The sequence below is a fragment of the Nyctereutes procyonoides genome, unplaced genomic scaffold (genome assembly GCF_905146905.1).
Source record: "Nyctereutes procyonoides isolate TBG_1078 unplaced genomic scaffold, NYPRO_anot_genome, whole genome shotgun sequence".
In the NCBI taxonomy this organism is placed as follows: domain Eukaryota; kingdom Metazoa; phylum Chordata; class Mammalia; order Carnivora; family Canidae; genus Nyctereutes; species Nyctereutes procyonoides.
This window is the reverse complement of record NW_026575049.1, coordinates 27,196,629-27,211,956: the sequence shown is the minus strand read 5'-3', so window position 1 is coordinate 27,211,956 and position 15,328 is coordinate 27,196,629. Positions and strand designations below refer to the sequence as shown.

The following is a 15,328-nucleotide window of genomic DNA, read 5'->3' as shown; positions in this document are numbered from 1 at the left end:
AGTGGCTCACTTTGGACAGCTAAAATGAGAGGAACAGGTACCCTCTGTTTTCAATACTAGTTTTCAATAGGTTATATATATATATGTATTCCTGAACTGACATACAATGGTTTCATACCATTGAAACAATGGGTTTCATACATATATATGTATTCCTGAGCTGACATACAATGTATAGTTATTGTACATCAGTTGAGTTTTAGGATAAACATAAGATTTAAATTTCTTTTGCTGACTTTCCTCTAATAATATGTGAAAAAAACAAACTCTTACTTCAAGGCCTGAAATTTGAGACTGCTTTTCCATTTCTTCAGCTCCTAATAAGCACTAAGAAGCAATTTGCATCAATTCACCACCTACTCCTTGGCATCCCCAATTCCTCCAGCAGTTATTGCGAAGGTGGCTTCATTTTCAGGCATCTCAGGGCTAACAGAATACAAGGGAACAGAAGTTTATAAAAAGCTCTATTTCTATAAATACCATAGTCATGTCACAGGCATCACACTCCTATCAGTCTGAGTCTCCAGAGACATTTCAGAGTTGCTGTAGCTAAATGTGGACTACAGAATTTACCTACAAGTATTGTCAACCCTCACAAATGCTTATTGAACAACTTCCATTTGTAAGGTTCTGAATGTCAAGAAAAATTACCCGAAACTTGGAAATACGCAGAAAGAGTAACTGGGTATACTTTCAGTATATCCTCAGCACTTTGTGGCAGACCTACAGGGGCCTGGGTCACAGAGGGTATGCATGTTTCTTTCTTTTTTTTTTTTTTTTTAGATTTTATTTATTTATTCATGAAAGACACAGAGGAGAGAGAGGCAGAGACACAGGCAGAGGAAGAAGCAGGCTCCATGCAGGGAGCCCGACGTGGGACTTGATCCGGTGTCTCCAGGATCACACCCCAGGCCGCAGGCGGTGTTAAACCACTGCACCACTGGGGCTGCCGATATGCATGTTTCTATTAACTAGACCAATGAAGGGCAAGATTGTGACAGGATTTTTTTTTTATTTTTTATTTATTTATTTATTTTTTGTGATAGGCTTTGAAGTAAACTAAAAGATTGCCAAATACCTTCAGTGGAAAAATAGGTTGCCCAGCACATCCTTCCAGGTTCCTCAATTCTGTGAGAACTCTGCCTTTCATTGTCTTTGAGCTACTTGACTACTCTGGAAGTTATAGGTAATCATGAGTAATACAAATCATTCTTGCCTGTAGAAATGTAAATTGTATGAGGAGGAATGCTATTCATTCTTGTCTTATGGATATTGCCCTGTTTTTGATCAATTTCTAATTCATGTTAGCATTCCTTATTTGGCTCCATATGTGTGTTAATTTGATTTTTTCTTTGATCTGGTTATAAAATCTTATTAGTTCCTGCATTAATTGATGACTTCAATAAAATCTTTGACACTTTATATTTGTACGTGATTATATGATCTTTTAGATTTTGCCTTTTACTTTATTCTACAACACCGTAGGAGCCAAGGTTAATTTGTGGAAAACCGATGGCAATGCAGATGATTCTTGTCTGAGGGTGATGCAGATGATTCCAGTCTATAGCACTGGAAATGAATTTCTTTTTTTTAAAGATTTTATTCATTTATTTGCACAACCAGGGGGTGTGGCAGGGAGAGGGAGAGGGAGAATCGGTCTTCCCACTTAGCAGAAAGCTGATGTGGGGCTCAACCCCAGAACCCTGGGCTCATGACCCGAACTAAAGGCAGATGCTTAACGGACTGAGCCCCCCAGATGCCCCTGGAAATGAATTTCATTGTGTAGAGAAGCAATTGATTTCCCTCCAATAGAAAAGACAACTTCAAATGTTAAAATCTATTGCCTTGTAAGATATATTTTTTTAAAGAATTTATTTATTCATGAGAGACACAGAGAGTCAGAGATGCAGGCAGAGGGAGAAGCAGGCTACATTCAGGGAATTTGATGTGGGACTTGATCCCGGGTCTCCAGGATCACGCCCTGGGCTGAAGGCGGCGCTAAACCACGGAGCCACCGGAGCTGCCCGCCTTGTAAGATACTAATCAGATTTTCATCTATTAACAAATTTATTTCAGCATTCCTTTGACTACATAAATCTGTTTGTCAAATTATCCTTTGAATCAGTTTCTTCATTCCTTAAGGAGCTGAATCAAGTCTTTGACACATTTATTTTACATTTATTTGCAAGAAAGTTATGTTTTCAACTTCTGAAAATCATACGTTAGTATATGTACTAGACCTACAGATTTCACAAAGGTGAGACAGAACCTCTAGTCTCAAGAAGTCTAGCAGGTGAACTATGACGTGTGTCCAATATGTAAAGTAAGTTAAATTTTATAAAGGCAATATACATGTTACAGAACTCTAAAGAAAGGAGACATTGTACCAGTGAGGTTGATTAGGAAAGGCCTCAGAGATCATATTTGAAGTGGCTTTTGAGGCAGAAATGGGGACATCTCAGGCAGAGGGAGTAGTATGAGCAAAAACACAGGAATAGAGATACTTGTTTTATAGATAAGAAAGAAAGTAAGAAGTTAGGTTTAGGTATGTTGTGTTTGAAGTACCTGTGTGATACTCTTGTAGAAGAGTTCTGCAAGCAGTTGGAAACATATCTAAAACTCAAGTAAAAGGCTAAACAAGAAATAAAAATTTGTAAATCACTAATCGGGACGCCTGGGTGGCTCAGTGGTTGAGTATCTGCCTTCAGCCCAGGGTGTGATCCCAGGGTCCTGGGATTGAGTTCCACATCGGGCTTCCTGTGGGGAGCCTGCTTCTCTCTCTGCCTGCATCTCTGGCTCTCTCTGTCTTTCTGTGTTTTTCATGAAAAAGTAAACAATAAAATCTTAAAAAAAAAAAAAAGCACTGATCATGAGAGAAAGTCTACTGCTACTTTGTATTGTTATATATACAGGTTATGATGACTGTTTAGTAATATTAATAGCTTCCACTTATTATTTACTAATTTACCTGTCGGTTTCCTTTTTATTATTTTGTTTTAACTTTATGAGAACTCTTGGGTATGTATTATTATCCACAATTTGCAGATGAGATCAAAGTTCAGAGAGAAGTAATTTGAGTAATTTGCCCAAGGTCACAATTGCTGGTAAATGAAGATGTCAGATTAGAAACTAAGTTATTTGACTCCAAAGCTCATGTTCCTAACCACTAGACTATATTGCCCCTCAAAACTGGTTTTTATTTTTTGATTTTGTTTTGTTTTGTTAGAGGGGTAGAGATTAAGCACTATATTCTGAGCACACTATGAGTTCGGTTACTTCTCTTAGGAAATAGCAGGGGGGCCTCCCCTGAGGATAATAAATGGGTTGTATGTAAGGCCAGTCTTGCTAAACTAAAACTAGAGCTGGGTAAAAACGCCTGACCAAATCAGAAAATAACCTTTTGGCCTTGATGGTAAATACTCAGTTGGCCATTTACAAATGGCAAGATGCTAAGGACATGAGAAAGAGGGGGACCAAGCAAGATATCTGCAAAGTTGAACTGGGATTTGTTTGCTTTTTTGGTTCTAGAAACAGGATAAAACACAATTACTTCAGAAACTTGATGATTTGAGTGCCTCTTCAGTTTGGGGTAATTATTTATTTTAAAATTTTTTTTAATTTTTTAAATTTATTTATGATAGTCACAGAGAGAGAGAGAGGCAGAGACACAGGCAGAGGGAGAAGCAGGCTCCATACACTGGGAGCCCGATGTGGGATTCGATCCCGGGTCTCCAGGATCACGCCCTGGGCCAAAGGCAGGCGCTAAACTGCTGCGCCACCCAGGGTTCCCTGGGGTAATTATTTAAAATTTGTTTTCCCTTTGGGATCCCTGGGTGGCGCAGCAGTTTGGCGTCTGCCTTTGGCCCAGGGCGCGATCCTGGAGGCCCGGGATCAAGTCCCGCGTCGGGCTCCCAGTGTATGGAGCCTGCTTCTCCCTCTGCCTGTGTCTCTGCCTCTCTCTCTCTCACTGTGTGCCTATCATAAAAAAAAAAAAAAATGTTTTTCCTTTGAATTCAGTAGAGTTCTTTGTTTTCAATGTTCACCAATTTCAGATATGCTAAGTGGAATAAAATAAATGGGGTTTTTCTTCACTCGAAAGTTTTAAAGAGAGAAAAATGTACACTGGGGGCCAGCTATAAATACTTAGGGAAGCTGTAACTATAGTGACATTCTAGGGAAAGAGTTTAGTCCATTTTTGCAGTCACTCCTGTACGTCTGGTAATTCTTCTGATAATCCTTTTTTTAAAATTTTTATTTATTTATGATAGTCACACACACACACACAGACAGAGAGAGAGGCAGGGACACAGGCAGAGGGAGAAGCAGGCTCCATGCACCGGGAGCCCAACGTGGGATTTGATCCCGGGTCTCCAGGACCGCACCCTGGGACAAAGGCAGGCACCAAACCGCTGCGCCACCCAGGGATCCCTGATAATCCTTTTCTATTCAATTCCTTGAGAACTCTGTGTTTTCTTTGAATAAGAAATGTCTTTCTCTTACATCTGTATGTTAGTAGTTGAAGCCATGGGAGTAGCTACAGCAGACTAGTTTCTTTTTAAGATTTTATTTATTTATTCATGAGAGATAGAGAGAGAGAGAGAGAGGCAGAGACACAGGCAGAGGGAGAAGCAGGCTCCATGCAGGGAGCCCGATGCAGCAGACTAGTTTTGACTGTCTGAAAAAGAGTATCTTTAACAAACTAAGAAACAGTGTAACGATTAAAAGTGTCAACCCTAGATTCGGACAGTACAGATTCTAATCCTGGTTCCATCCTTTATTGATTGTGTGATTTGGGCAAGGCCATTCACTCATTCACTAAGAAAGTATTTATTGAGCACCTGCTGAATCCTTGCTGTAGGCACTTGAAATCTGGAAGTGAGGGCAGCCCCAGTGGTGCAGCGGTTTAGTGCCGCCTGCAGCCCGGGGTGTGATCCTGAGGACCCTGGATCGAGTCCCACGTCAGGCTCCCTGCGTGGAGCCTGCTTCTCCCTCTGCCTGTGCCTCTGCCCCTCTCTCTCTCTGTGTCTCTGAATAAATAAATAAAATCTTAAAAAAAAAAAGAATTTGTTTAAAAAAAAAAGAAATCTGGAAGTGAAAAAAATAGACAAAGATCCTTGCCCTTATGGAACTTATATTTGGAGAAAGGAAGAAACAGATAATAAATAATGAACATAATAAATATGTTATGTAATATGTTAGAAGACAGCAAGTGTTATGGGGAAAGAGAAATAGAGCTGGGTGAGGGACAGTACAAGTGTGGAAACTGGGAGGAGTTGCAATTTTAAATAGGGAGATCTAGATAGGTATTGTGGAGAGGGTAACATTTGTTTTTTTTTTTATTATTATTTATGACAGTCACAGAGAGAGAGAGAGGCAGAGACACAGGCAGAGGGAGAAGCAGGCTCCATGCACCGGGAGCCTGACGTGGGATTCGATCCCGGGTCTCCAGGATCGGGCCCCAGGCCAAAGACAGGCGCCAAACCACTGCGCCACCCAGGGATCCCGAGAGGGTAACATTTGATCAAAGATTGGAGGAGGTAAGCTTGACAGCCAGAATGAGGGCTATGTAGGGAAAGATGATTCTAAGCAAGTACAAAGCCCCTAAGGTAGAACTGTGCCTGGCATGTTTATAGAACATCAAAGTGCCCACTGAGGTTGCAGTGCTGTGAGAAGAGGAGAGCAGGGACAATGCATGCTAAACCACCCCAGAGATTTGAGCTATTATTCTGAGTTAAGATGGGGAGCCATTGGAGAGTTTTAAGAAGAGGACAGATATGATCTGACTTAATTTTACAAGGGATCACTCTGGTATCTGTGTTTAAAATAGACTGTTAGAGGGGCAATGGGTACCTAACTGCTTGAGCCCTTGGTTTGCTCATGGTGAAAATAGGGATAATGACCTCCATCTCTTAGGGTTGTTGTTATAAACAATGAAACATATATATGAAGCACTTGGTGCAAGGTTTAGTACATGGCAGCCACTCAATAAGTATTAGCTATCATTATTAGCATCATCATCTTCTCAACTAAAAAGTTTTCTCTAAAGTCAAGAATTTTTTGCAGGAAATCTTTAGGGACCAGAAAGAAGGGAGGACATGCTGCACAGCAAACTACATTTTGACATTTTTAACTCTGATCTAGTTTTGCTGTTTTTATTCAAATTTATGGAAATTTGACATTTCTAACCTCTATAATAACTTTAATTATCCTTTATTGAGTCTACAGAACCAATATGGCCTCAAGACTGTAAGAACTGCAGGAGTTACTTGCTCCTGCAAATATGGAGGATTTGATAAAATATGCAAATGATTGAACACGTAGATGGAGTTCAGTTGTTAATTCAACAAATAGTTATGGAGTTCTTACTATGTGCCAAGTATCATGTTATGTGCTGGGGACATTTGTGAGGGAGATGTACGTGTGATGAGCTGATGCAATTCAGAGTGGAAAGTGTTTAGGAAAGTTTTTAAATTAATTAATTATTTATTTATTTCTGAGAGAGTGCATGAATGGGAGGGAGGAGCAGAGCAGGAGAGAGAGGGGAAGCAGAATCCCTGCTAAGCGGGGAGTCTGACTCTGGGGTCTGATCTTCCCACCTGGAGATCATGACCTGAGCAGAAGCCAATAGTTGGACACTTAACCAACTGTCACCCAGTTGGGGTGACACTAGTTGACACTTAGCCACCCAGGTGCTCCTAGGAAAGTTCTAAACACAGCAATCTAAGATACAGACTACGAAATTTTAGTAAAAAAATGGAGCAATCCCTACTACCCATTTAATTCAACAAAGAAAATTCGTAGCAGATTTCTAGGGATTGCTGAAGCCCCATAAAACACAGCATTTGTATATTATAGTCTATAGAGACAGGTCATGAAAAGCAAAATGGTTTAAATAATGATCAGATAAACGAGAGAACTGATTATTTACTACTTATTCAGTGACAGCCCATAATAAGTACTGTGATTCATAGTAAAAACCAGATTAGAAGCTCATGTGATTTCTTTTTGGTTGATTTTTTCCTCCCTTGAGTAGTTATTATATATCTCTGCCTTGTTGTTCAAGGTTGGCTGGTCAGTCAATCACAAATATTTTGTATCTATTACATCTCAGGTATTGGGAATATAGCAGTGAGCAAGAGAATAGTGTCCCTGTCCTTGAGGTATTTGCTGTCTAGCATGGATGACATGCATGATATAAATCATTACCAGTGAAATATAAGCTCTGTGAGGGCAGGGACTTGTCTTTTTGTTTTAGTTACTGTTCTACCCCCAGAACCTAGAACAGCTTTTGTGTAGTAGGTCTCTCTGTAAAAATTTATTGTTTATAATTTTTTTTAAAGATTTTATTTATTTCTTCATGAGAGACACACAGAGAGAGAGGCAGAGACATAGGCAGAGGGAGAAGCAAGCACATAGGAAGCCCAATGTGACTCGATCCTGGGTCTCCAGGATCACACCCTGGGCTGAAGGCAGGAGCTAAACCACTGAGCCACCCAGGCGTTCCTATTGTTTATAATTCTTAATTAAATAAGTAAAGTACCATGAAAGAATGTAAATCATAGAGTACAGCCTAGACTGAGAGGTTATGGACAGGTTCCCTATTGAAGTGATGTTTAAACAGAAACCTAACCCCCTCCCCTCAAAAAAACCCAAACTTGGCAGAAGAAAGGAGAAGAATACATCCCTGTAGGATCTGCCAGTGGTATAATTACAGGCTCTCAGGAGACGCAATTCTATTTAGTGCCATATGCCCAAGAATCTGATTAAAAATGAGAAAATATTTACCTGTCATAAATCTTGGCAATTCTCAGTTCTCCTCTTCCTTTTCTCAAGCTTATTCTTGTTGTTGAAGCATGAGCCAGAATGTGTCCCCCAATGGGTTTTTTGGGATCTGCCTGAAAACTGAATTAATAAAACACTTTTTTTCAAGTTTTATCATATGGACTATATATAGTAAAATTTGCAATTAAAAGGCAACTATTCTGTGGAGGACAGCATGGGACGTGTTCTAAGCAAGCAGAGGCTCGTTTGTTAACTATGGAGTAGGGTATGGTTTGAAGCTGCTATCCAGTTCAGGCTTCCAAGAGTCCAATGAGGTACAGTTCATGTTTTGATTGATTTTTTTTAAAAGGAAAAAACGTAAATAAGATGTTATTCACTGTCTTAGGATAACTCTTGGAGGTAAGCAATTTTTCTTAAAATACAGAGTAAACTTATTTATTCATTCATTTATCAAAAATGTTTTTTAATGGCCTGCCACGTGTCAAGCACTATTCTAGTCTAATGAATAAGAAATATCCAATTATCCCTATGAGGTCATGGTATAAATGACAGCAGATTGAGAACCTCCTTCTTGTTCATTAACTGTATGTTGGAAGCCTTCAACATCATATTTGTTACGAATTTGCAGTGAGAATAATCTTGGAAATATCCTTGTCTTTATCACTGATGCTCAAAGTTTATTCCTCCAAAAGAGGATACAGAAAAGATAAGTTTTTACTATGTCTGAATTCAAAAAACATATTATGATTGCAAGGTAGTTACAAATATTATTGACACTCATCTTAGGAGATATACACACTAGGGAACTAACATTCACTTGGCAAGAAGTGAAGGTTCTGAATAACCCTAATAGTGAACCCTTTTAAAAAGCTTAGATGTAGGGATGCCTGAGTGGCTCAGCAGTTAAGTGCCTGCCTTTGGCTCAGGGCGTGATCCTTAAGTCCTGGGATCGAGTTCCACATCAGGCTCCCTGTATGGGGTCTGCTTCTCCCTCTACCTATGTCTCTGCCTCTCTCTCTCTGTGTCTCTCATGAATTAAAAAAAAAAAAAAGCCTAGATGTAAAAATCCTCAATGAAATACTAGCAAACCAAATCCAGAAGCATATTAAAAGGATTATACACCATGACCAAGTAAGATTTATTTCAGAAATGCAAGAGTGGTTCAGCACAGGAAAATCATCAGTGTAATATGCCAGATCAACATAATAGAGGGGAAAAATCCGCATAATCATCCCAGTTGATGTAGAAGAAAACCTAGGCTTTGAAATCATCAATAAAGGGAACTGAATATAAACTAACAGATTATACTTGATGAAAATAAACTGTGACATAGTCTAATAACCTCAGCTCTGGGAGAATATATGGCTACAAATCAACTGAAATTATGCTTGTTCCATGAAGGTGTTCAGAATCCTGGTTACTCTAAGCACGAGGCATGATATAGTAAGGATGTAGCTGATTGACATGAGGTTAAATAGACTGTAGGGCAGTAGGGATAAGAAGCTCTCTGGTAAAGGAGTCTGCTCATAACATCAAGAGTCTGCTTATAAACTGCTGCTTGGTTAAATGGCTCAGGAGTTAGGACCAGAAGATCCTTGGTTGGGGCTGGAGAGGATTGGTTAAGATTCAGTAAGTCCAATGTTGGAACAAACACAGAAAGTTAGTTTTGGAGTAAACCACTATCAAGAAAGTAGCAGCCAGGCAGTTGTCCCTGACAGCAGTTAAGTCAGAAGGCTATATATCACATCTTTATCCATTTATCAGTCAATGGACATTTGTGCTCTTTCTATAATTTGGCTATTGTTCATAATGCTGCTATAAACATCAGGGTGCATGAATCCCTTCAAATTAGTATTTTTGTATCCTTTGGGTAGATACCTAATAGTGCCATTTGCAATAACATGGATGGAGCTAGAAAGTATTATGCTAAGCAAGATAAGTCAGTCAGAGAAAGACAAATGCCATATGATTTCACTCATATGTGGAATTTAATAAACAGAACAATTGATCATAGGGGGGAAAAGAGAGGCAAATCAAGAAATAGACTCTTAACTATAGAGAACAAACTAATGGTTACCAGAGTGGAGAGGTAGGGAATGGCTTAAATAGGTGATTGGGATTAAGGAGACCACTTGTGATGAGCACAGGGTGATGTATGGATGTGCTGAATCACTAAATTATATACCAGAAACTAGTATTACACAATATGTTAACTAAGTGGAATATAAATAAAAACTTCAGAAGTTTTTAGGCTAGGTTGCTTTCTGCAGGCAGCTGAGGGGTAGTAAAGCTAATGTGATCTCAGTTGGATGAAATATCTAGAGTTGAGTTGTCTATATAATGCTTACAGATCAATGCCACTCTTTTTAATGGAACGGCTCTACATTTTCCAGGTCATCCTACATTATCAGTGCTTCTTAAAGGTCTTAAAAGACTAATGCACTTTTCATATTGTGCCTTTAGTGCTATTATTATTATTCACCTATTATATTTACTCTCAATCTCTATTCTATCACCTGTCACTAAGCTCCTTAAAGGCGGACAATACTGTATTTGACCTTGCAGTGGGATGCCTGGGTAGCTCAGGGGTTGAGCACCTGCCTTCAGCTCAGGGCATGATCCCACAGTCCGGGGATCGAGTCCCAAAGTGGGCACCCTACATGGATCCTGCTTTTCCCTCTGCCTCACTCCCTGTGTGTCTCATGAATAAATAAATAAAATCTTTAAAAAAAAACAACAACTTTGTAGCAACCAGCTACACAGTGGGTGCTCAAAAACGTAAGATACAGAAATTATAAAAATATCAAGGAGAATATTGGACTGTAGAAAGATTGATGCTTCCACAGAAAGTAGACCAGTTAGAAATTTCTACCAAGAGGAGACAAACATAGTCAGCTAAAGGGGTGGAGAGAAGTTTCAACAGCTATGTTACTAGTTCTCACAGATGGTCTCTTGGTACTGCTTAGTAATTCTCCTATTTGAGCGTGGTTAGTCTCCGTAAGCACCCTTTCCATTCTCGTCCTTTCATCGTGGATGACAAACCTTGCTTCTTTGTAAAAAAGAAATGAATGTTTTTAAGAGGAAGATCCCTTAACGTCCTCTTCTTTCCATCTGCTTCCTCAGCTTTCCATCCATACTTAGCTATGGTTGTAGTCATCCTTCCTTCTTCCCTCTCAAACTTTGCTATTTCCTTATTCCAACAAGCCTTCTTATACTTCAGTGCCTCTGCACACACAATTCCTTGCAACAAAAGCCCCTTTCCCCACTGTGTTTGTTCACTTAGCTCCTACTCACACATCTAATGTCATCCCTTCTTGCAAACCTTGCCTGAACTTCTGAAACAGAGTAGAGCCTTCTTGTCTGTGTTCTCATATTACAGTATATTCCTCTTTTAAAGCATTCTACACTGTAATTTTTTTTCATTAAGTAGACTCCACATCTAATGTGGGGCTTAAACTCACAACCCTGATATCAAGTGTCACATGCTTCACCAACTGAACCAGTCAGGTGCCCCTACATTTTAATTTTTAATGTATAGGTCTCATTCCCCTACTATACTCTAAATCCTTGTTTATCTTTGTAACACTAGGACCTAGAAAAGCACCTATAATATAAAAGGCACTGTATAAATATTGTTAAATGAATAGAAGAGAGGAAATTTGGGTCTCCCTGATCTATATTCTTTTGGATACAGATTTGGATACACATTTCAAAGAAGCTATAATTCAAGGAGCATTTGAAGGATGTTCTGACAGAAAGGCAAATGGAAAAGGAGATAAACTTTCTCTCTAATGAAGTAATCCTACCCCCACCCCATTACTGATAATCTAAAGAGCAGAAAGGTAGAGCTTTTAGATGTATAGCCATGATTATTTCCTTAGCAAATTATTGCTTGCTGTTACCAATGTGGTACCTTATTATTATTATTTTTAAATGTGATTCCTTATGCAAAAAGAGAATAGGTACTACTGCTTGTTACTGATTACTCTGGGTGAAGAGCCTGAATATTAAGAATATTATCTCAAAAAAAATGTCATCTCCAAAGGGAGATGATTTTGAATAAAATAAATGGGGAAATAAATTATAGATGTTCAAAAGTACTAAAAAATATAGTAAAGATATTATAGGAAGAAAAATGTCCTCAAAAGTAACTCATAATGAGGTTATAGTTAATCAAAATAGATTGCTACATGCTATAACAACCTTAGCTCTGGAAGAATATCAAGTCAATTCAAATTTTACTTGCTCCATCAAGGTGTTGAGGATTCTGTGTAGAATTTTATGTAGAATTTATGGCTCTTAACCTTTCTTATAGGTCGCTAACACTTTGATAATTTTTTTAAAGATTTTATTTATTTATTCATGACAGACACAGAGAGAGGCAGAAACACAGGCAGAGGGAGAAGCAGGATCCATGCTGGGAGCCTGATGTGGGACTTGATCCCGGATTCTGGGATCATGACCTGAGCTGAAGGCAGATGCTCAACCGCTGAGCCACCCAGGTGCCCAACACTTTGATAATTTAATAAAAGACACAGACTCTCCCCCAGAAAAATGCACATATGTATATACACAAACTTCGCATGTAAGTTTAGGTAATTCATGGTTTCTCTCTCCTCTGGCACAGATGGGTATTAGTAATAACAATAACAGCTAAGATTTATTGAGTCCTTAGTATGTGGCAGATGCTCTTCTTAACTCATCCAATTATTTCCTTTTGCTATGATTCCATATTTAGTGAATAACTTTGGATTAAAATTTGAATTCTGGGCAGCCCGGATGCGCAGCCCGGTGGTTTAGCGCTGCCTTCAGCCCAGAATGTGATCCTGGAGATCAAGTACCACGTCGGGTTCCCTGCGTGGAGCCTGCTTCTCCCTCTACCTGTGTCTCTGCCTCTCTGCCTTTCTCTCTGTGTCTCTCATGAATAAATAAATACAATCTTTAAAAAAATAAAAATAAAATAAAATTTGTTTTTTTTTTTAAATAAAATTTGAATTCCTATAGAGATCCACCTACAGGGAGAGAATGCACTGGTCACAAGAACCTCAAATGTAGTTACATTTTTCATTGTCAGTAAACTGCCCCTCTAATCTTTCATTGAGTCTCTTGAGCTTGATTAATGTGAATCTGCTCCAAGAGATGAATTGGTTCTCAGTTGGTGACAAAATAAAATCTCTACCTATAAGGCTGAGGGCCTTGAACTCTGGTAAATTCACCAGGGTAATGTATATACCCCGCAAAGTTTCTCAAATGACAGCTTGTCAACCTTTTCCCAGGCTTATATGGCCCTGATGTACTGTGTGGTGTATAAGCGAACATTGAAGTTAGACCTGGGTTCAAGTTTTGGCTTACCAGCCAACCATGTGACCTCAGGAAAATTGTTTAAGCATAATAAGTGTTGTTTCTTCATTTTAAATGCTGGGTAATCAGGTACCTAACTGGTAGAGTATTTGTAAGAATAGAATGAAATAGTTTAGGTAAGGCATTAGCCCAGTGCCTACAATTATCTGCTTTCCTAATCCTGACTCAACCACACATTATCAATGCTACTTTGGACTAGTTCCTCACCTTTATGAAATTCAGTTTCTTTAACTGTAACATGGGAACAAAAAGATATTACCTCTTAAGGCTGTCATAAGGATTCAAGATATATTTAATATAACTCATTGAGTACCTACATGCCAGGAACTGTGCCAGGTCATTTATGTACATTAGCTCTACCCTTACCCTGATCTCAGCACATAAGAGATACTCAATAAATGGTAGCTATGATTATTTAATTATTTAATTAAATGATTCAGCTAAAATAGCCACTCTTTCAGTGACATGTAGACCATGACTTTCTTAAAGTTTCTTTGAACTTCCCGAGTATTTTAGTTGTTATAACCAAGGCTCGGGGTAAAGTACAAGAAGATGCAGCATTCAGCATCCTTTTAGAGGGCTTTAATTTACTTCTATTTCTGACCTAGTAAAAACAGCTTCAGAAAACCACCCACATTCCTCCTTCAGCCTATTCTTATTTCCCCTTCTTTCTTTTTTATTTTTATTTTTATTTTTTTTTATTTATTTATGATAGGCACACAGTGAGAGAGAGAGAGGCAGAGACACAGGCAGAGGGAGAAGCAGGCTCCATGCACCGGGAGCCCGATGTGGGATTCGATCCCGGGTCTCCAGGATCGCGCCCTGGGCCAAAGGCAGGCGCCAAACCGCTGCGCCACCCAGGGATCCCTCCCCTTCTTTCATATTTTCTTTTCTTCTTTCCTCCTTTTCTCAGGGAATGGGAGAGTATGATGAGGAGGAGGAAGAGGGGGTGGATATTAGGAATAAAGAGAGGTCAAGAGAGATTGTGTCATTTACCCTCCGCTGGTTGAACAGGACAGAGCGTATGACATCGTTGAGGGTAAGACCCAGAACAGCCTGACCTCCCAATGTCAAATCAGGGAGCTCTAGTCATGAAGTACAAGATTATGGTGACAGTAGGGCAGCTGATATTTTCCTAGGAGTGGGATAGGGAGGGTAGCACAGAGAGGCTAAAAGAGCATCAACTTTGAAATCAAAGATACCTGGGTTCAAATCTTGGCTCCCGTTTTTAAACTGGATGCTTGAGCAAGTAGATACTCTGGGCCTCTGTTTCCTCCTTTACAAATTAGGAATAATAATAGTATCTACCTCAAATACTGGTTGGAGTGGGGACCTTCAGGGGACTGCACAAGGGCAAGTTGGTACTGTCCCTAAGGGACAGCTGGAACTCCTGGTACTTTGGACCTGCTAAAGGGGAAGCTTTTGTGTGTGTGTGTGTGTTTTTTTAAGATTTTATTTATTTATTCATGAGAGACACAGGGAGAGAGAGGCAGAGACACAGGCAGAGGGAGAAAAATTTGGGGGGAAAGAAGATTTTTAAGATTTTATTTTTAGGGGCACTTGGGCGGCTCAGTCAGTTAAGTGTCTGAACCTTGATCTCAGTTCAGTTCTTGATCTCAGGGTCATGAGGTCAAGCCGTGAGAATTCAAGCCCTGCACTGGGCTCCACACTGAGCACGGAGTCTACTTAAAGGCAAAAAAAATAAAAATAATAGGAGTATGTTTAAGAAGTTTTGTTAAGTAATCTCCCCCTCCTGCCATTTTCTCATAAAATACGCATAAAAATCTACACTTTTTTTTCAAAAGTTTGAAGATGGAATTCTGGGGTTTGGGAAGGGGGCACAGAAAACAATCTGAGACTGACTTTATACAAAGAACAGGGAGGCTCAAGGAGGCTATCGTTTTATGTATGATAATGCATAAAAGCACCTGGCACATGGTAAGCAATCAATAAATATAAGTCCTCTTAATCTCTTAATGAAGTTCATATAGTTTATTTTTATTTATTTATTTTAAAGTTTTAATTTTATTTAAGTAGGCCTTGAACTCACAACCTCAAGCTCAAGATCTGCATGCTCTTCTGACTGAGCTAGCCAGGCGCCCCTGCAGTTCAAATAGTTTAAATGACTTGCTCAAGGTCACTATGCTAGTGAACTTGGCTTAATGTTTTTCCTTTAACCATACTG

At 39.3% G+C, this 15,328-nt stretch overlaps 1 protein-coding gene across 2 annotated transcripts in view; it reads right to left on the bottom strand.

The window, feature by feature from the left end:
- Positions 1-356: 356 nt before the first annotated feature.
- Positions 357-15,328, bottom strand: part of DMC1 (DNA meiotic recombinase 1) — a 37,252-nt gene continuing 22,280 nt past the window's right edge. For both annotated transcript variants that reach the window (XM_055329208.1, XM_055329209.1), the window contains 2 exons: positions 7,786-7,902; positions 357-426 (listed from right to left, as the gene is read on the bottom strand). In XM_055329208.1, coding sequence (XP_055185183.1) covers positions 357-426; positions 7,786-7,902 — 187 coding nt within the window. The remainder of the gene's footprint in view (positions 427-7,785; positions 7,903-15,328) is intronic.